Here is a 20,254-nt window from a genome sequence, read left to right as displayed (position 1 = left end):
CATGAGGAATTGGCTCCCCATAAGCTAATTCACTTAGGTCCCGCTGGTTCGTTATTGTGAAAAATGATCTTGCCTTAGCCTCAGTGAAGCCTTGGCCTCTGCTAAGAGACATTCTCCAAGAATGCTGTCTCTACAAAGATGTTTCTACTGCGGAGTGGAACCCTGGCCTGATACAAGTCTTTCTGAAAATAAAAAGGTCTAACCGTATCTGTCGACTATCACCGTCAACTAAAGGCACAGTCAGCTTGAAGTGCACCTGCTTTGGGGACCAGGCCACTGTAGTTTCCTTTCTTTAGGCATTATGTACCAAGGATGAGGAAATAAATGGCACAGTGGGTAAGAGCATTTGCAGAGCAAGCTGCAAAGCATGAGTTTAACTCTCCTGAACGTACACAAAAAGCCTGTCATGGCTCCATGTGCCCATAACATCAGCACTGCGGGGAACAGGAAGCAAAGACAGGAGGATTGCTGGGGCTTGCGGGCTATCACCTTAGCTACAGGTTCAGTAGGGGACCCTCTCTCCAGGGAATAATGTGGACACACAGACACACATATAACACACACATTACCACACACACACACACACAAAGACACACACCACACACAGACACAGAAACACACACATAGACACACACCACGCACACACAGACACACACCACACACACACACCACACACACACACCACAGACTCACACACAGACACACACCATATACACACAGACACACACACACATACACACATGGACACACAGAATTAATGTGCCACTGGTAGTTGTCTGCTGGTCAAGAAGCTGCTGTCGTTTGTTTGTACTGCAGCCTTGGCTGGCTTGGAACTCACTATGTACCTCAGGCTAATCTTGAAGTCGTGGCAATCCTCCTGCCTCTCCTTCCTGAGTGCTGGGATTATAGACTTACGCTCAGCTTCCATGCTATTTTCTTACAGGCACTGAGGTCGGTATTTTTACCCAATGCCAGTCCCTACTGTTGGGCTCTGCTGAATTGCTGGAGGAAAAACAAAAAGACCCTGACAGCGATGTGAAGGGTGGAAAGCATGCTCGAAGCTGCCTGTGGCTTTCCATCTGAGCCTGCATGGAACTGCTCCTCCACTTCTCTGGCATCAGATGAGGGAGAAACAACTCAAGGAATGCAGCCAGGGCACTGTCTGCGTTAGCAAAGGTCAACTCCTAAGTCTGCTCGTGAGAAGTGACAGTTTTTATAAGGAGGAAAGCATTTTTCCTGTGTCCCCGCTGGGTCAGAGGGAAAAATGCTTTGGACCTTTACAAACATTTCCAGGCTGGCTAACATAGTATATCCCACATCGTCACACATGCTCTGCAAAGCTCCTCTGGTGGTGTGATACCAACTTACGTTGCCGGCGGGAGGCAACGTAAATACCGACCAGAAGTTTCATATACTTGTGATCACTCAGAGATACCACATACTGGAGAGGCACTGGCTCAGTCTGAGAATTCTAGTGACTGAGGCCTTTGGTGGCTACGAGGTGTAGTGGGATCCTTGGGGCACCACAGAGCAATACAAGATGAAAACCCCACGTTACCCCTGCTGACCATGATGGTGTGTCACTGTAGCACATGGAACAACAGAGTTCTGATTCTAAAATACGCAGGGCAGAGAGAGAGAGAGAGAGAGACAGACAGACAGACAGACAGACAGACAGACTTGAAAACAAAACTGTCTGCATCTCCACTCCCAAAAACTACCTAGCTATGAAGCCAGCATCTTCAGGGTTGCTAAGGGTTGCTACAGAGAGCGGCTGGAGGATGTCTGTCTTTGAGAGAGTCTGAAGTTAGGGGTTGTGGGGATCTAGTTTCACTCCTCCTGTGCACCCCAGCCCTTGTGTGTTCTAGGGGTCTTTGTGACTAGAACAGAGTTGGTAAGTGCTAAGATGTCAGACACCAGGCCTCAGCAGGAGACTTTACTCTGAAGTGCTCTATAAACACTACCATATAGGATTTGTGTGGGTGGGGGGCGCGGGGCTCTGAAGCCTGGCTCCGGTCTCATAGGGAGCTGGGATAGCTCAAATTTGTTATCACAGGTGAAAAGGTCATTCAAAGGTCAGGATCCCCAGAGAAGCATGCCGGGATGTAGCATTCCCTCCATGACACTGAGGGTCATCTGTCAGCAAGCTGCCTTCCCCTGGTCACTAACTGTCTCTCTGGAGCCCTGCTGTGGAGCACCCGTTCAGCCCTGCTCAGCCCTGTAGATAGCTTCTTCCTGGCTCAAGGGCAGAGCAGAAGGGCTGAGGAGCCCACTGAGGACACCACCTGTGACTGCCCCAGATGGGCGATTTGGGAGAAGCTTCTCGGGGACGCACACAAGAGGCCTGACCAGGTCCCTGCATCCATCAGAGGCCTACATCAGAGGCCAGTGAGGAGGTGGCCTTTCCCCTCACTTGCAGAACCCACAAATCTCAAGTGCACGTCCAAGACTGGGGTACTAGGAGACAGACACATCTATTGAGGCGTCTTGCTTACTGTCTCAGAGTGGTTTACACTGGGGCATCGAGAGTGCTTATGAAGCTACCGGACTCTCGTGAGTGGGAACTGCTCTTGACATCAACTGTTATGCCTGGTTGTTCTGTGTTTGCACAGTTGCTGGCACTAAGCTAATGAAATACTATTTAAAAGAATAAAGGGCAGATTCTCCAAATCTTGATAGCCTAGTGTTGACACTGTCCCACATGCAGCATGACCCTGGAAGGTCTTTCTGCGTACAGCAGAGAGAGACCCTCAGAGCGTTTGCTTTCTAGGGCAGGAAAGACAAGCATGCATTTCCCTTACACAGAGAAGAAAGGAGAAGTAATGAAATTTACATACCAGCTTTTCAAAATTGACAAGATTATCCAAGAATGTTTTATTTCCTTCATGAATAAATGTTACATCTGAAAGTTAAAAACAATAGGATAAATGTATTATGAGGAAGAGATTGTGAGAGAGAACAAAGTTGTTTAGAAACAATGCAACATGATTTTTTCCTAAAGCATTTGGAATTACGCTGCATATTTGACAAGGCAACTTGAAATTAAAACTGTGTAAAATCTGATACAAATGTTTAGAGGGCAGTACAGCCTTCTGGAAGTATTTTGCAGTTAACCTGCATGCTATAAACTAATGCTATTTTGTGACTTACTCGGGCCATTATGTTTGTAGGTCAAAAGACTGAGCAGAAAATAAGTGAATATTCATAAGCAACAGGGACTTACTATTTGTATATCTGCTTTAAGAAATACTCCCTGCCTGCCAAATGGGACTGGGTTTAGTTAAAACAGCTAAGACTCAGATTCCCAAATTTACATTAAAACAGTAAAGAAATTTAAAATTTTGGTTTCCAAAGCCTGCGTATCAGAAATGAGAAAAGGGCAAGATGCTGGCTTCACTTAACAGGTAGAGAAACCGCATTCCCTGGTGAAGATAAAACAGGACAGGGATGGGATGGAGGACAGAGGTTTGTTTTTTTGTAAAGGAGGAAATTTAAATTTGGTTTGCGACTCGATAGATATAAAGTGACCAAGGAATGGGTCCAGTTCAGTGGCTGAGTCTGAGCTCAGTGGAAAGTGAATCTTACTCACTGCCCCAGAGAAATGATGGAGGACGCTGAGAGAAAAGCCTCTTTGTCTGACAAGTTAGCACCTCGTGAGATTAAGATTTGGGACTGAGATACATTAAGCTAGCATCTAAGGCTCTGAAAATCTCTGGCATACAAAAATGGACGGGACAGTGTATAATGGAGCCGTCTCATCCATACAGATGAGCATCGCAGTACAAATTATTCAACTTAAAGGACATGTAAATATCCCAGCTGTCACCAACAACAGACCAAACCCACCAAAGATAGAAATGCAGATTCAGTCAAAGCTGCTGAGACAGGCACTGCCTGCACACTCAACAGTGAGCTTGTACTCCCACGGCAGGCCATAAGACAACACACACTGTGACACCCTATGCCTAGAGTGTCCCTTGCATACAGTATGGACCTGCTGTGGTGACATGAGCTTCTGTCTTTTGTAGAGTTCTATAAACTGCCTTTTACAGAAGCATTCACAATTGATCCACAGTAGTTTACTCAGGAAGTCCTTGCAAGCTTTGACCCCGCTACACAAGACTTCGAAGAGTGAGCTTTCTTACATTTGGTTACAGCAAGTGTCGCCCTGCATCATTAAATTTAGTCTGGAAGCTTCGCCTCACAGAGCTTCAAATAACAGGCTCCACTCCCACCTCCACCCCAACCCTGCTCCTAAGGGTGGGATGGATGGCCGGTGACAATATCAGCAGGCACAGCTTCGAGTGTTTTACCTGAATTAACCCACTCAGTCTCGCAAAGGCTTTCTAAGGTGGCTGTAGGAAGCCAGCATGCAGAGAGACCAGGGCCCACTGGACAGTCACAGCCGAGCCATGCTCACACCACTGTGGCAGAGCTAGGGGTCAGCTGTAGGGAGGGCAGGGTCCTTATATGTCTCTGGCGTCGTTAGAGCCGACTTGCACACAAGCTGCGCCTGCGGCTTGTAAGTTGTTCCCGCATGTCTTCCTGAACCGCTTCTCTTAAGCTCCCTCAGGGCTTACTGAAGGCAGCAGGTGGGATGGCTGCTCTACTCTGGAGTGTGTGTGTGTGTGTGTGTGTGTGTGTGTGTGTGTGTGTGTTATAGAAAGAGAGTGTGGGTGAATGTGTGTGAGCATGTGTGTGTGAGTGTGTGAGCATGTGTGTGAGTGTATGAGAATGCGTGTGCGCGTGTGTGTGAGAGAGTGAGTGTGAGTCAGTGTGTATGAGCATGTGATGTATTAGTGTGTAAGCCTGTGTGTGAGCATATATGTATATGTGTGTGCGAGTGTGTGTGCTATAGAGAGTGTGAATGTGTGTGAGGATGTGTGTGTGAGTGTGTGTGTTATAGAAAGAGAGTGTGGGTGAATGTGTGTGAGCATGTGTGTGTGAGTGTGTGAGCATGTGTGTGAGTGTATGAGAATGTGTGTGTGCGTGTGTGTGTGAGTGTGAGGCAGTGTGTATGAGCATGTGATGTATTAGTGTGTGAGCCTGTGTGTGAGCATATATGTATATGTGTGTGCGAGTGTTGTGCTATAGAGAGTGTGAATGTGTGTGAGGATGTGTGTGTGAGTGTGTGTGTGTGTTATAGAAAGAGAGTGTGGGTGAATGTGTGTGAGCATGTGTGTGTGAGTGTGTGAGCATGTGTGTGAGTGTATGAGAATGCGTGTGTGCATGTGAGTGTGAGTCAGTGTGTATGAGCATGTGATGTATTAGTGTGTGAGCCTGTGTGTGAGCATATATGTATATGTGTGTGCGAGTGTGTGTGCTATAGAGAGTGTGAATGTGTGTGAGGATGTGTGTGTGAGTGTGTGAGCATGTGTGTGAGTGTATGTGTGTATGTGTGTGAGTGTGTGTGTTAGTGTGAGCATGTGTGTATGTGTGAGTCTGAATGAGTGTGCATGTGTTTTTGTGTGGGAATCTATGTGTGTGAGTATGAGTTAGTGCGTATGTGTTTGTGTGCATATGTGTGTGAGTGTACGTGAGTGTGTGTATGCATGTGTTTATGTATGTGAGTGTGTATACATGTGTGCATGAGTGTGTATGTGTGTGAATGTGTATGTTTGTGAGTGTGTATGTGTGAATCTGAGTCTGTGAGTGTTTGAGTGTATGTATGTGTGTGTATAGGAGTGTGTTTGTGTGAGTGTGTATATGTGTGTAAATGTGTGTGTTTGTGAGTATTATGTGTGAATCTGAGTCTGTGAGTGAGTGTTTGAGTGTATGTATGTGTGTGTATATGTGTGTGAATGTGTATGTTTGTGAGTGTGTATGTGTGAGTCTGAGTCTATGAGTCTGTGAGTCAGTGTATGAGTGTATGTATGTGTGTATGAGTGTGTTTGTGTGAGTGTGTGTATATGTGTGTGAATGTATGTGTGAGTGTGTGTATGTGTGTGTGTTTGTTGTATGATGTAAGTATGTGAATGTGTATGTGTGTTTGTGTATTGTGTTAGTGACTGTGTGAGTGTGCACTCACACACATATGTGTCGCATGCTGCTGTGGGCTGCAGGATGCTGCAGTACAAAAGGGACTGGTGAACAGAAAGCTGAGCAGGTGACAGAGGGACAGAGGCTGGCACGAGAAGGCGGCTTTAACAGCTGAAGGTTTCAGGGCGTGTGTGCAGCATGGGGTGTGTGTAGCAGGAGTGAGGAGCGAGGTTGGCCTAAGAAACAACAAACAACAGGGTGGGCAGGAGAGGCCGCGGGATGCAAAGGGCGGACGTGCCCAGGTAGAACTGTCAGGTTTCCACCTACGTGCCCTCTCACCGGGAGCCACTGTTTACCATGTGACCACGGGACGTCTAAGCTTCCTAACACACAGCCCCTGAGTTCAACGTGGCCTATTTCCTAATGTATGGAAGTGAGAGGAGGAGCCATCATCAAGTGTTAAGCCGATTACTCTAAAATAGTTCAAATGTCCCGTCAATGAAAACGTCCAAGAATTCAAGTTCTTTACTTCCAGAGTGTCCAGTGATGGACGTGTTTGCATTTCTCTTCTTTTTTTAAAAGAAATAATTTATTTAATTTTAGTTTATGTGCATTGGTGTGAGGATGTCAGCTCTCTTAGAACTGGAGTTACAGACAGTTGTGAGCTGCCATGTGGGTGTTGGGAATTGAACCCGGGTCCTTTGGAAGAGCAGACAGTGCTCTTAACCACTGAGCCATCTCTCCAGCCCCCACATTTCTCTTCGTTTTAAAGACAGGTTTCATGTGGTCAGCCTGGCTTCCAGCTAGCTCTGCAGTTGAGGATGGCCTTGAGGTCCTCACCCACCTGGCCAGCAGCTGCAGCGCTGGGATTTTAGACCTGCAACACCACAGCAGGTTTATGCACCACTGAGGACTGAAGACCTCCTGCATGGAGTCCAGTGCTCTACCAACTGAGCTGCACCCTCAGCTCTCATTCTATTTTTCTTTGGAAATTATTTCAGACAAAAATTAAAGCTTTAAACAAAATACAATACTGATGTTATCTAACTTTAATATTGATTAAAAAGAAAGAAATTTGTTTGTCTGCCAACAAAAGGTCTAAACTTATTGGAGCATAAAACTGCATTCAAGCTCAGGTGAGTGCCTTGACTGCCAGAGGTTTCAGGGAGAAAGCACTAAGCAGGTGTGCATGGGTGTGTGTGAAGTGTGGGGCATGGGTGTGTGGGTGTGAGGGGTATGCAGTGGGGGCGTGATGGGTGTGTGTGTGTGGGGGTGTAGGGATGTGTGGGTGCTTTTTTCTAAGCTAAAGAGACACTGTAAGAGAATCCAGTGCCTTATAACCATTTCTTCTTTCTAGTTTTTCTTATTAAAAGCAATTCCTTTTCCATATTATTTTCTCATTTCCTACTGTTGCTATTTGTGGCTAAATAATTCCAAGTGTTTCTTCCCAACTGTCAGTACCAGCCCTCCAACTGAAGGCACTGCCCTTTGCAATGTGTCTATGAGCCTGTGTAAGTCTACCTTAGAAGTGAACAAGTACAAAAAAGAATAAAGAACTAGAAAGGAAGGAAGAAGGAAGGAAGGGAGGAAGAAGGAAGAAAGAAGGAAGGAAGGAAGAAGGAAGGAAGAAGGAAGGAAGGAAGAAGGAAGGAAGGAAGGAAGAAGGAAGGAAGGAGGGAGGGAGGAAGAAGGAAGGAAAAAGGAAGGAAGAAGGAAGGAAGGAGGGAGGAAGAAGGAAGGAAGGAAGAAGGAAGGAAGGAAGAAGGAAGGAAGGAAGCAAATGAACCTTTAAGCTGTAATTTTGGTATTTCAGTCTCTTCTTACTTTTCCCACTTGCTTTTTGGCCTGAAGCAGTTATACTGTGCCTCCCTCAGTTGTCCTAATGCCGTTTCCTCCCCCCACCCCCCAGCAATTCTAGCTTCACAAGATGGAGACTAATGTGCAACTTCAGAGAGGCAGTCACTGTGGCCCTCCAGGACAGGCAGAAGAGGGGTACCAGCTTAACTCTCAGCTGGGGTGGAAGTGGGGGGAGGGAAAGGTGGCCAGGCCAGGCAGCCAGCAATGCAACTCCTCTCCAGGGTCATTGATGAGGCCAGTGGGTGGGGCCCGATGCTGCAGACATTGTCTCTGAGAGGCAGAGGTCTGATGAAGACGTATTTCTATAAAACCCCTTGAAACGATTAAAACGGGGCCAAAGAAAATTCCCTCGGTCCCACTTCCCTAGGGAGCACAGAATGTCAGGAGCCGGGGCCGGATTCTATGGGCTACCCTCCCACCAATGGCCTGCTTGGCACATCACCGCAATGCCAGCAAGTGTAACTGACAGGTTTCACGTGAACCGTGTCAGCTCTGCAGAAGAGAGCTTGATGGTGATTGTGGGGCTGTCGTCAGACACCAGCTAGTGTCCACTTCCTGGAAGGAACACTCTCTACCAGCAATGCTCACGTGCCATGTAGCTTCTGTTGAACGGCAGGGCCTCTCTCACACAGAGCACTGTGAGCTGCAGCCTCTGAACTCCGATGCAGACAGACAACTGCTGGTGCTTTAGGCCTTATTCTTGTTTAACTATTTCACGGCGTTAAAGAAAATAATACAGGGCTTGGAGACAAAGCAACACAAACACTTTTCTTGTGACAACACTTTGACACTCCTCAAACACAAATGAGCATTCTAGACAGTTGAAAAAGAATTCCGTGCAAATATGGAGGTATGAAAGCTGAGGCTGCTCTAAGGCATTAACCGAGAGTCCTGTTCTTTCCAGCTGTAGCTAGAAGATGACACTGCATACCCCAACAGATAGGAAATCATTACCTTTAAGCAATAAGGGCATGAAGGGGATTTTTGGCGGCTTCATCTTTTTGAACGCATCCCTGTAGGCTTTGTGGTTGAGGGAGGGGTCCTGCAAACCAAGGAGATCACAAAGAAAAGGAGAAAAAAAAAATCAATGCACTTATAGAAGAAGCACTTCTCAGTCTGCATCTGCTGCACAACGTGGACATGATTAGATACGGATAGATTCTTCCTGAGAATGCGGTGGGTAAAGGTTTCCTTGGAGAGTAAGTCCACTAATTAGGGGAGGGAATCTAGGCAGTGCATGGAATCCAAGATATTATTGGTTTACAATAATGGGAGGCGACTGCAAAGGAGACAGACACCTTTTGATTGCACTTTAGTGATTTTCCTCAATTAGCTTCTTCAGGTGCGGTTTCCTCTGCATAATCCGCGCCATGAGGGGAACCTCAAAGTCTTTTGTTAAGTACACTGGACCGGGAAACTGCCCTCGGGACACAAAGACAATGCCCAATTTCTAGAAACCCAAGGCACAGCAAGGAAGGGGGAAAGATTAATGCGCAGCACAGTAATCACTCAGCACGTTTTATACCGATCGCTTCCATGTTGTGAAACAGAAAAGGCCTGTGAAAAATCACATGGGCTTCGCGGGGAGAGGAGAGGAGGCAGCGCTAACGGCCACCACGGCTTCACTCCTTACCTACATGTTTCTGTCTGCGCACCTACATGTTTCTGTCTGCGCACCTGTTCACCATCGGTCTGTCGTTTGTTCTTATTTGTAAATTAAAATGTTTTGAAATTATGTCAGTCTTTCCTTCCTCTCCCCTCCCCCAACCCGTCCCGTGTACCTGACACTTTATTCCCTTGCAAATTCACAGCCTCCTTTTCTCTAATATATGTGTATGTGTTTAAAATGTGTGTGTATGTGTGTAAAATACATGTGTGTGTATAAAATACAAGTGTATGTATGTGTATAAAATGTGTGTATATAAAACACGTGTGTGTGTGTAAAATACGAGTGTGTGTAAAATACAAGTCTGTGTGTGTAAAATACGAGTCTGTGTGTATAAAATACATGTATGTGTGTTAAATACGAGTGTGTGTATGTGTATAAAATACAAGTATGTGTATAAAACATGAGTGTGTATGTATTTGTATAAAATGCGCGCGCGCGCGTGTGTGTGTTCCTATGTAAGTACAGCCTGCTCTACCTGCACGATGATCCTTGAATGTAAAATGCCCTTAGGGCGGATGAGCTGGCACTGGGTGGTTGCTGTACCCTTTAGCTGCCTGCAGTTCCTTGTCTACAGTGGGTGCCTCTTCTACCTCAGCATGCTCCTGCATTATTTATTTTCCAGTCAGGGTCTTATGTCACAGCCCAGGCTGGCCTGGGACTTATACTCCTCCATCCTCCTCTTCCAAATCCAAAGCACCAGGATTCTGTCATCACGGCCGGCTTCAAAACTGTATTTTCAGATGCAGTCAGTCAGGTCAGGCTTTGACATCACGAACAGCAGGGAGCTAAACCCTGAAACCCAGAAGGAAATGGCACGAATTGATTTGAAGGGCAAGTCTCCTTTACTTACCGTTAAACTCTCAAGTTCGGAGAAAAGTTTCTTGAACTTCCCAGGAATTTTCTAAAAAAAAAAAAAAAAAGGAAGCAAAAACAAACACCACGCTCAGAAACCACAGAGGTCACAGAAGGCAGCTGATCTGAGAAGTGGCACGAAGGGACGTTTGCACTAAGTTCTGCTTGCTTCTGAGCATAAATACCTGTCACGGGGTGCTGCCTTGATTTCATCCCATTATGCAATTTCCATCACCCCCTCGATATGACAATCGTTAGGCATGCTGCTAAAAATACCTTGGCAGCCACATGATAAAGGGATCTGGCTGGCTAGACACTCTACACACTGGTGCTTATTTAATAAACAAGTAAGTCTCAGTTCTGTGCCGTGTCTCTGATGGATGTGCTCACCTTTCAGACCGTCTGGCCCGAAACAGCAGTGTTGGCTGACTGTTTCTTATGTAAATGGCACCGCTGCCCTGTGCGGCAGAGGTAAGATCATAAAAGATGGTGAGACCCTTAGGTGACGCAGCTTGCACCTTAGCGGACAGAATCTGAGTGCTTATAAAATAACAGAAGACAGGGCTGTGTGCCTGTTCCATCCTCCCAGGTAGAACAGCAGGCCCCATGGACAGGGACCTGGAGATGTGCCAGACGGCCTTTAACATGAATAGGAGAAGCCAGGCACGGTGGCGCACACCTGCATCCCAGCACTCGGGAGGCAGAGGCAGGTGGATCTCTGCAAGTTTGAGGCCAGCCTGGTCTACAAAGCGAGTCCAGGACAGCCAGGGCTACACAGGGAAACCCTGTCTCAAAACAAACAAACAAAAAGAAAGAAAGGAGGGAAGAAAAATAGGGAGAAAACATGGATCCTTTCATACTGGCTTAGTGGTCTGTCATAGAAAGCTGACCTAACTAACCAAGGCTCTGTGAATTCTGTTCCCGCCTCTTCCTAGCTGTGTGTTTAGTGTGAGTCTGCGCCCTCTCTGGTCTCAGCCTTCAGTAACAGCACGTGAAATAAATGCGCAACTGTCCATGGTTGCTGCCTAGCAGACTCCAGCTGTTAACAATCTCGACGAGGTTCAAGATACCCCGGGAGGTTCTGTCTTCAAACCGGATCGATATAATTGATGGTCACTTTACAATAACTAAACTTTACAACTACTTAAGTTTTCAATGTGATGATTTTGACTCGACTCAGTTCTCCATAGTGAGCAGTCTAACCCATCTGGAAATGACTTGACAGTAAATAAAATATAAAATGCAGACTTCTGCAGTTATTTCCAATTTTTCCTTTGAGCCATATCTTAGTCTGCCTGACATTCCAATGAATGTCCCAGTGGCGCCTCAAACTCAAACGTGCTTAGCCAGGGGTCAGCAAAGAGGCACATCTGTCCCAGAGACTATTTTTGTAAATAACCTCATACTGGAACACTTAACTGTGGCTGCTGCCATTACAATGACAGGGTTAAGTCCTTGCAACAGGGACCATCTTAAACTCCCTCCTTTTCTTTATTCCACAACAGGATGACCACTTTCCTTTGACTCTGAAACCCTGTGGTCACCCTGCGGGCCGCCCCTGCTGGGAAGCCCAGCCTCCCCTCCCAGCAAAGCCCCCTGCCCAGGCTCCTCAGCTGCAGAACGCTTCCTCCCCTGTTTCTCCCAGGGCCTTTTATCACACAGCACTCTGTCCTGGGCATTTGTTTTCTGTATGGCAGCCACGGTGCTCTCAGTGGTAACACAGCAGGCAGTCAATATGCAGATTCAGCTTTGTAAATGTAATTCAATTACTTCTGCAAATCAAAGTTTCTTCTGAGATTTAATTCAAATTCCACTCTGTTAAGACCCTCCGCTGCTCTCCTCTGTCATCCTGGCTCTAATCAGCCTGGCAGGTCTCTCACATCGCCTTTAATCTTTAATTCTTGGCCCATCTTGTTTGCCTAACCGGAACAGGCAACCCTTTCGTGTCCCTTTGTTGTTGTTGTTGTTGTTGTTGTTGCTACCCTCTTGAAGGGTAGCATGAACCCTGCCCCGCCCCCCCCCCCCCCCCCCCCGGGTCGCACAGTGCACTCACTGGGCACAGCTCCTGACTCAGAAGGCGAGAATTTATAGGGAGAATGGCACAGTCAGTGACAGGGAACAGGAGAGGCCAAGGACACCACAGTGGACCACACAGGGTACCAGACCAAAGGATGCTGCTGATGACGTGGGCGTTAGAGGGACAGAGTGGAAGAGGGCAGTAGTGGGTCTCCCAGACTGGCTTCCTGAATCTCCTAACTAACCCAAACCCTTCACCATCTACAGGGCAGACCTAGAATTTGGGAGGTCTCGTGCCTTCTATAAATATACAAAGGTCCTCTTTACGAAAATTAGAATGCAAAATCACTTAGGCAGTTCACCCATGTGAGCATCCAAGGCGGAGGCCCTGAACCTTGGCGTCACCTCTGTGCCACCCTCTCACTCAGGCCCAGTACCCTATTTGCCTCTGTGCGCACTTTGCTTCATATCACAGGGCAGACTGGAGAATGACTAGCCAGCATGGAGTCAGAGCTACCCTCAGGGAATGCAGGAGGGTGAAGAGAAATTTAAAACACTTAAAAAAAAACAAAACACAAAAAGCCGGGCGTGGTGGCTCATGCCTATAATCCCAGCACTCGGGAGGCAGAGGCAGGTGGATCGCTGTGAGTTCGAGGCCAGCCTGGTCTACAAACCGGGTCCAGGACAGCCAAGGCTACACAGAGAGACCCTGTCTCGAAAAACCAAAACCAAAAACAAAAAACAAAAACAAACAAACAAACAAAAAAAAACAAAACACTTTTTCGTATATATTAGAGAGCCACATTAAAGATTGTGTGAGAGGCCATTTGCTAAAAATGGTCCCTATCACCCTGTCACAGTCCCACTAAAAGTACCTTTAGCGGAGCAGAATTCGTCTCATTTAAACCATTTAAACCCACTGATTTCTAACACAAGCCTCCCGAGGAGTGTTTCATTTGACCCACACCCACGGCCCAGCTCCCAGCGGAAAGGCTCACCTCCCAGGTCTGTGACAGCCGGCTGACCGAGGCAGTGTTGAGGCCCATCACGATGGCAAAGAAAGAGTTTAGGTTCTGCTGGGCTTTGCAGCTATGGATAAAGGAGAGCAGAGGAGACTGAGAAAACATACCTTCAAATAGTGGGCAGCCGCCGGCAAGGCCCCTCACACCTGCCACTGTCCATGGACAGAAGGATGGTTGCCCCAGCTGTTTCTGGTGCTGAAGAAAGGATGTCTAGCTCCCAGGGTCCTCGCTGCCTCCAAGGAAAGCCTTCTGACATGCAGGAGCACCCCGCCCCCCCGCAACATCCACCTGTTTGCTCACAGCTAAGATGATTGTGCTCTGAAACACCCACTTCTCTGTAGCCACCACAAGGCTGTTCCTGCAGCCTCCTCAGCTTTTCCTGTATCTGGCTGACCGGTCTCTCTCACCTCACAGGTCTAAGTTCTCTCGTTCATTTTGATATGTCATTCTTTGCTAACAACAAAGTGGACACCACACTCCATCCATCCATCTGTCCGTCCATCCATCCATCCATCCGTCTACCATCTATCTATCATTTATCATCTATCTATCAATCTACCTATCAATCATATCATCTATCAATCTGAGTATATGGCACATATTATGGGATAGTACTCCACATTTCGGACTCATAAAGGTAAGAAAATGAAATGAAGGGCTTTTGCAGTCTCTGCACTAGGGCTGGGGACAGTAGATTTAGAAGTCCGAGAAGGTCACCTTCCGCTACAAGGAGAGTTGAGGGCCAGCCTGGAGATGCACGAGACCTCACCTCCTTAAAAAAAAGATGTTTCATGATTGTTTTAGTTTTTCTAGTTGTAGCCTTTGCTAGTTTCAACTCTTACTACACAAATGCTGCAGTAGACATCTTTGTTATGAAACTTTACATATGTGTGATTTATTTTTCCATTAGTACAAACGATGGTATAAAACATGAAAAGTGTTTTTGCTTTTTGTTTGTTTGGTTTTGTTTGTTTTGAGCCAGATCAGCCCAGGCTGCACTGGACCTGTTATACGGCCTCAGCTTCTGTTCCCACTGTGTCTGCCAGCCCAAAGTTCTGCTGTGTGCTAAGCGTCTTCCCAAGCTGTGACGTTCTGGTGGCACTAGAGTGAATAAGAACATACAGCTCAGAAGCAAGGAAACGGCTTAGGCTGTGCTCTGGCAAGCTCTGTCGGCCTTGTGGACCAGACACTGCTCCAAGTCTGGAAGGAAGTTTACTCCCCACGAAGAGAGGAGCTGTGAGGGGCGGGGCACTGCTGCCTCCCTCTACACCTGAGGAGCTGTGGGGGGCGGGCACTGCTGCCTCCCTCTACACCTGAGGAGCTGTGAGGGGCGGGGCACTGCTGCCTCCCTCTACACCTGAGGAGCTGTGGGGGGCGGGCACTGCTGCCTCCCTCTACACCTGAGGAGCTGTGGGGGGCGGGCACTGCTGCCTCCCTCCACACCTGAGGAGCTGTGGGGGCGTGCACTGCTGCCTCCCTCCACACCTGAGGAGCTGTAGGGGGCGGGGCACTGCTGCCTCCCTCCACACCTGAGCAGAAAGTACCTGAGGACAGAAGCCCAGCAGGCACATCACCACCAAACCTCCTCAGCTATGGCTGGTCCCTAAGTCTGGCCGCTTTCAGTGCATCCTCCGGTTCCTACACCCAGGCATGAAGCCCTCGAGCAAGCGTAGTGCTGATCCTTCCTCTGGCCTCAGTCAACCCCCCTCCCACGGGCCTTGCTTGGTACCGTCCAGCAACACACTGAACTCAAGGTGCCCCCTCGTTATGATGACCTCTGAGATCTTGCTGCCTAAGGCTTGGTACTGTCTCTTCCAGCGTTCTACACTGTAGACAGATCACACTATCTAGAAAAGGCTTGACTTAACTTCATCTCTCGACAATGTTTTGAGGTAGCAGCTCCTCTGCTGGGGCTCTAGTCAGTGAGGATGTCCCGTGATGGAGGACACCTCCTACCCAAGTCCTCATACTCAAAGAAGGCCCTACAGGTTAGAACCACCGTCAGGGAAGAAGCTCGCCGACGCTGGAGTATAAGCCTGCTGAGGGCCTACTCGTTTCTGTTTTAATGTGTATATCCAATTGCTTAACGCACAGCAAGCCATGCACGGAGCAAGTGCTGAAGCTGAAAACAAAAACTTTTAGGTAAATGGTTATTATTTTTTTTTAACTCTATGTAGATGATTCACATCTTTTAGCTGTTACTTCCTCATATGCCATTTCTTCTGGTCCACATAACTTTGTTTTAGTCATAAAATTAACACACACACACACACACACACACACACACACACACACCGCACATCATCTGATTTTTGTTTTTTTAAAAAGAAATTAAATTTATATAGACACAATTTCTGAATAAGACAAATTGGTTCTGAGCAGAAATTAGATGCCATTCGGGCCTGGAATCCTTTACAGTGGCTCATTCATTCCGAGATAAGAGCAGGCTGTCTGACAGGCAGCATCCCTGTCCAGCAGCCGCTCCTTTGTCTGCGTTAGGAAATAAAACCCACTCAATCCACAGAGGTGGGGGATGGGGTTGGGGGGGCGGAGAAGGAAGGAAACATGAATATGCAAATCAGATGCCGGAGGCAGGGAACACTTCACAGTTGTGGAAATGCCTGCTTTCCCTCGCCTCTTCCTACAGCTTGAGTATAAAGAATTTAACTCCATGTTTCAGTTGGCATCCTGTTCCACGGGCTTAGGACAGAGACCAGAACCATAAATAATTCAGGAGCATGGAGCTAGAAGGAGAAGACATGAGGGTATTTCATTTCCCTAGGACATGGGGAAGGAGCTGGGTGGCTCCACCTTTATCAGTGGAGCCCCACTGGTGTCCCCTTTCTCCTTCTAACTCACACTGTAGAGACCTTTACGCATGCGGCACCTCGGAACACTCTGGCTGAGCTAACAACCAACCAAAGGGGGTAGACCGGTCGCCTGCTCCTCCACTGAATCACTGCAGACCTCAGACAGCTGCTGCTTCAAGCTCTTGCTTCTGGGTTTTAGAGAACAGGGCAGTCTCTTGTCTACTTTCAGGAGAGTTTTCCTAAAGAACATGCTGTGCCCATCAGTCTCTTGGTCAAGGACTCCTTCAGCCAATCAGCTTCCTTCTCAGCCCCCCATGAGGGCATCATAGCCACAGAAGCTGCCTGCCCTGTTGTAGCCCACCTTCAGAGGCCTCTCCACTGAAAATGTCAAACTCCAGCCCCACACCCCCGAGCTTCAGCTTTTCCTTCCTTAAGGCCAGGATGGACTCAGATCCCAAACCAGGCACATCCTCCTCCTGTTCTACAGAGCGTCTGTAGAACTACAGGAGCACCTTCTGCCTGCCGCCTGATTTCCCACAAGGCCTTATCCATACTCACACACAAGCAGTGCTATGCAGTGACTTAAACACAGCTGCATCTACACTGAGCTACCGAGGCTCTTTTCTTTGTCCTGGTTCCCTAAGCCAGTCAGTATAAATGAGTTTCCTGCTGAAGGACTAAACTCTCCTGAGTCCCCTGAGGAGTACAGAAGTCATTCCTTGCCCATTTCTATCTTTGTAGGTGACCCCTCTTCCCCTGTAAGCATTTCGGCCATCCACACACATGCGCAACAAGATGTCCCCTCACAGTGAATAAACATGGTCCCATCTACGGTCAGATGGAGCCTCTCTTCTTTCCACCGAGATGGAGCCTCTCTTCTTTCCACCGTCGCTCTCTCTACAGCTGCCTAAATATTCTAACAATGGTCCTGAAAACCCAGGACGGGAGACAGGAGCCTACCAGAAGCTCAGGCCTCAGCAGAGCCAGCAGTTCCCCCCCAGACAGCCTTTTCTTTTCACTCTCTCTCTCTGTCCTTTCTCTCTTACCTTAACTGCCTCACCCTCACACAGTCTGGCCAAGGTGGGAGGCCATGCTGCTTTCGACCAGAACACACATGTAACACAAAAAAAACACCAGCACAAAGCTATCAGGGCTTAACTCTGGAGAACTAGTTAGGCTTGGAGTCTCTCTGGAGCTCAGCCCACCGGAACTCTCGTAAGGTCTACTCAGATGAAGCCAGTGCCAGAGACAGCACTGGCTGTGAGACCACTGACCATTCGTTCAGCCAAAAGCTCTGACAGCTCTACATTGCGGATGTTTCCGAAGAGATGCCAGAAGCTAGCATTTGCTAGAGCGCATTTAATTTGGTTACCATGCTTTACAAATTGTGCCTCTAAACAAGCAACCTACTTTAAATAGGACGGTGTTGAGTCAGTATGTGGTGTCAGTATGTGGTGACCTGGAGATTTGTCCGCGGACAAAAGGAGCAAAGGGTTGGTTTTAGCTTCTTTGTCAGTTCAGTCTATGTTGCGTGTAATTATTTATTACAGATTTGATATGACTGGTTGCTTTCATATGTTGGTTGAGTGTATGGAATGAAAACAGAGATTTTTTTAAAGGGTTCTCTTAAGAGAGTTAATTTTAGAAAACTTTGTAAAGTGGATCATTTACTCTTGGCAAGGCAGACGCTGTCTCTGGGAGTATACTTTTTTAAACTAGAAACTGGAAAAGAGCTTCTTTTTTTGGAAATAATAACAACTTACAATTAAGTTGTTTCATAGAATATAGGTATAACGCTTTGATTTTAACAAAAACATGTGCCATCATGTTTTCAAATACTACATATGGTCATTCAAGGCAATAGTGCCAATTTTTAAATTTTTACTTCATCAAATTGTTTTTAACCAAAAATTTTGTTTTACTTAAGATACTGTTTTTGTTCATTAAATAATAACTGGGATTTGTTAATATTTCAAGGAAATACACAACACATCATAAATAAATATTCATAAAAGCCAGGACTATCATGGGGCCACTCTCTGTTCATCTTCCTTGGATGCTGACTTGGATGCTGGTTTCTTCTTCAAAGTTTCCAGGTGCTTGTTACTTTATGCAGGAGACTGAGCTAACAAACAGCTAATTACAGTTACCTTATCCCGCCACAGAGCTCTGGTGCCTGGTCCAGCCAGTTAGTTCATGGTAATCTTGATGTAGAGGTTTCCTCATGTGACTTTGTCTTTCAATGTTCCGCACAAAGCTGCACAGCTATTACCAGTGGGTTCTCTGCCAACTGTTAAGTTTTATCACAGCCCATGGGATGGACCCTCTTCTGAGGAATTCTAACTGCTGCTTACTGCCCTCCTGTCAGCCTTGGAGCAGTTATTGAGAAATCAAGCCCCCCAAGCCACTGAAAGCAGTGCATGTGACCTCTAAAAGGGGACTGACAGGCCAAGGGCCACCCAAGCCATCCCTCTTCCTGCCATTCAGGGCACTGTTTGGGGAACTCAGCTGGACCTTCCTTGCATCAGCTAACTTCTCTGTCTCACCAGCTCAGACCAGCTTAACACCTTTTAGGACCAGCGCAGATCCTCCATGGTTGCAGTACTCCACAATTAAAAAGGACTGCATCCGACTGCGGGGACCGGCCCCATGTCCTCCTCTGCAACAATGTTGCTTCCAAGACAACAAACCCTAACTAGCTTGAAATGGGGGCTAAAGACACAAGGACCAGACACAAATTCCTTTTGGTTCTGGCCTCTCCTGTTAATCTTTCCTCCCTGTTATCCTCACACCTATGTTTTCACCCTGTCTTTTCAGTGTCTTGCTGAACTTGACCGTCCACTCAAACTAAATGGTCCATGCCAGCTCTCCCAACAGCTTTCACCCTCCGACAGCTCCGTTTGCTCCTGACTCATCTGCAAAGACCTTTTAGATGCTGCGGAGAGTTATGTGTGGCCAAAAGGGGCCTTCAAGCCTTTCATCCCAGACCAGATACAATTCTGACATTAGTCTTCTATTTCCCTCTGTGCCCTTCCTTTGATGCTCTGTAGCTCCCCGATATTTCTCCTAGCTCGTTTTGGTGAAGCAGTCCTGGCAACGGGTCCAGTCACTGTCAGCCTGAATCAACTCTATGCTCACTTCCTCTCACTGACCCCCACTTTCTCTCCTGCCTCTGCTCCTCTCTCTCCTTCCCCCTTCCCAGGAAACCTCCCAGATTTCCCAGAAATATCTCTGCAACCAGATCCTCTGGTTTCGGCCGTCTAGTAATTATTTTCCACATCTCTTCTGGTGAATCAAGACGAAGAAGACACTCCCCCGGCTCCACGACCAGAAGAGCATCTCTAGTGGACCCAGATCCACCCCCTCCAACAAAGACGGTGCTCAGCAGAAAACAGCTCTAACACCTGTGCCCTGCATTACTGCATCCTCTCTGAGTCAGGAATAACAGCTTCCTGCTGAAGGACTACACCTCCCAGCTTCCCTTGCGGACCATGGAAGTCACTTCTGCTCCTTTGAGGAGCTGTATCCCATCTTCCCCCGTAGGCATTTAGGCCACCAATATACTTGAGCATTAAGACTCTCCCTCACCTGTAAATAACTGTGGTCCTGCCTAAGGTGAGACCAATCCTGTCTTTCTTTCTCTATAGCTGGTTTTTAAAATAATGTGACAATACAACAAGTATTCGACAGCATCACACGGCATTGTGTAGCGAACATGCCTAGGAGGATTTGAGGAGAGAACGTGTGCCTGTTGCACACAAAGCTCTGCCCTATGCCCAAGGGCTCTGATATACAAAGAGGTCCTGAATCTTATCCCACGCAGACATCAAGAGACACCTGTCCTTGAAAACTGTCTGTTGGGGGCTGGAGAGATGGCTCAGCGGTTAAAAGCACTGACTGCTCTTCCAGAGGTCATGAGTTCAATTCCCAGCAACCACATGGTGGCTCATAACCATCTATAATGTGATCTGATGCCCTCCTTAGGCCTGCAGGTGTATATGCAGGCAAAACTCTGTATACATAATAATAAATAAATAAATATTTAAAAA

The 20,254-nt window shown here is 47.3% G+C and overlaps 1 protein-coding gene across 1 annotated transcript in view; it reads right to left on the bottom strand.

Annotated features, from left to right (window-relative positions):
• Positions 1 to 20,254, bottom strand: part of Rapgef5 (Rap guanine nucleotide exchange factor 5) — a 226,534-nt gene that overhangs the window by 5,201 nt on the left and 201,079 nt on the right. The window contains exons 21-24 of the mRNA XM_051152513.1: positions 13,372 to 13,462; positions 10,356 to 10,406; positions 8,791 to 8,878; positions 2,838 to 2,902 (exon numbers count right to left, since the gene is read on the bottom strand). Coding sequence (XP_051008470.1) covers positions 2,838 to 2,902; positions 8,791 to 8,878; positions 10,356 to 10,406; positions 13,372 to 13,462 — 295 coding nt within the window. The remainder of the gene's footprint in view (positions 1 to 2,837; positions 2,903 to 8,790; positions 8,879 to 10,355; positions 10,407 to 13,371; positions 13,463 to 20,254) is intronic.

The sequence above is a fragment of the Acomys russatus genome, chromosome 1 (assembly GCF_903995435.1).
Source record: "Acomys russatus chromosome 1, mAcoRus1.1, whole genome shotgun sequence".
Lineage (NCBI taxonomy): Eukaryota > Metazoa > Chordata > Mammalia > Rodentia > Muridae > Acomys > Acomys russatus.
The sequence above is the reverse complement of the archived record's forward strand: the minus strand, read 5'-3'. Positions and strand labels throughout refer to the sequence as shown.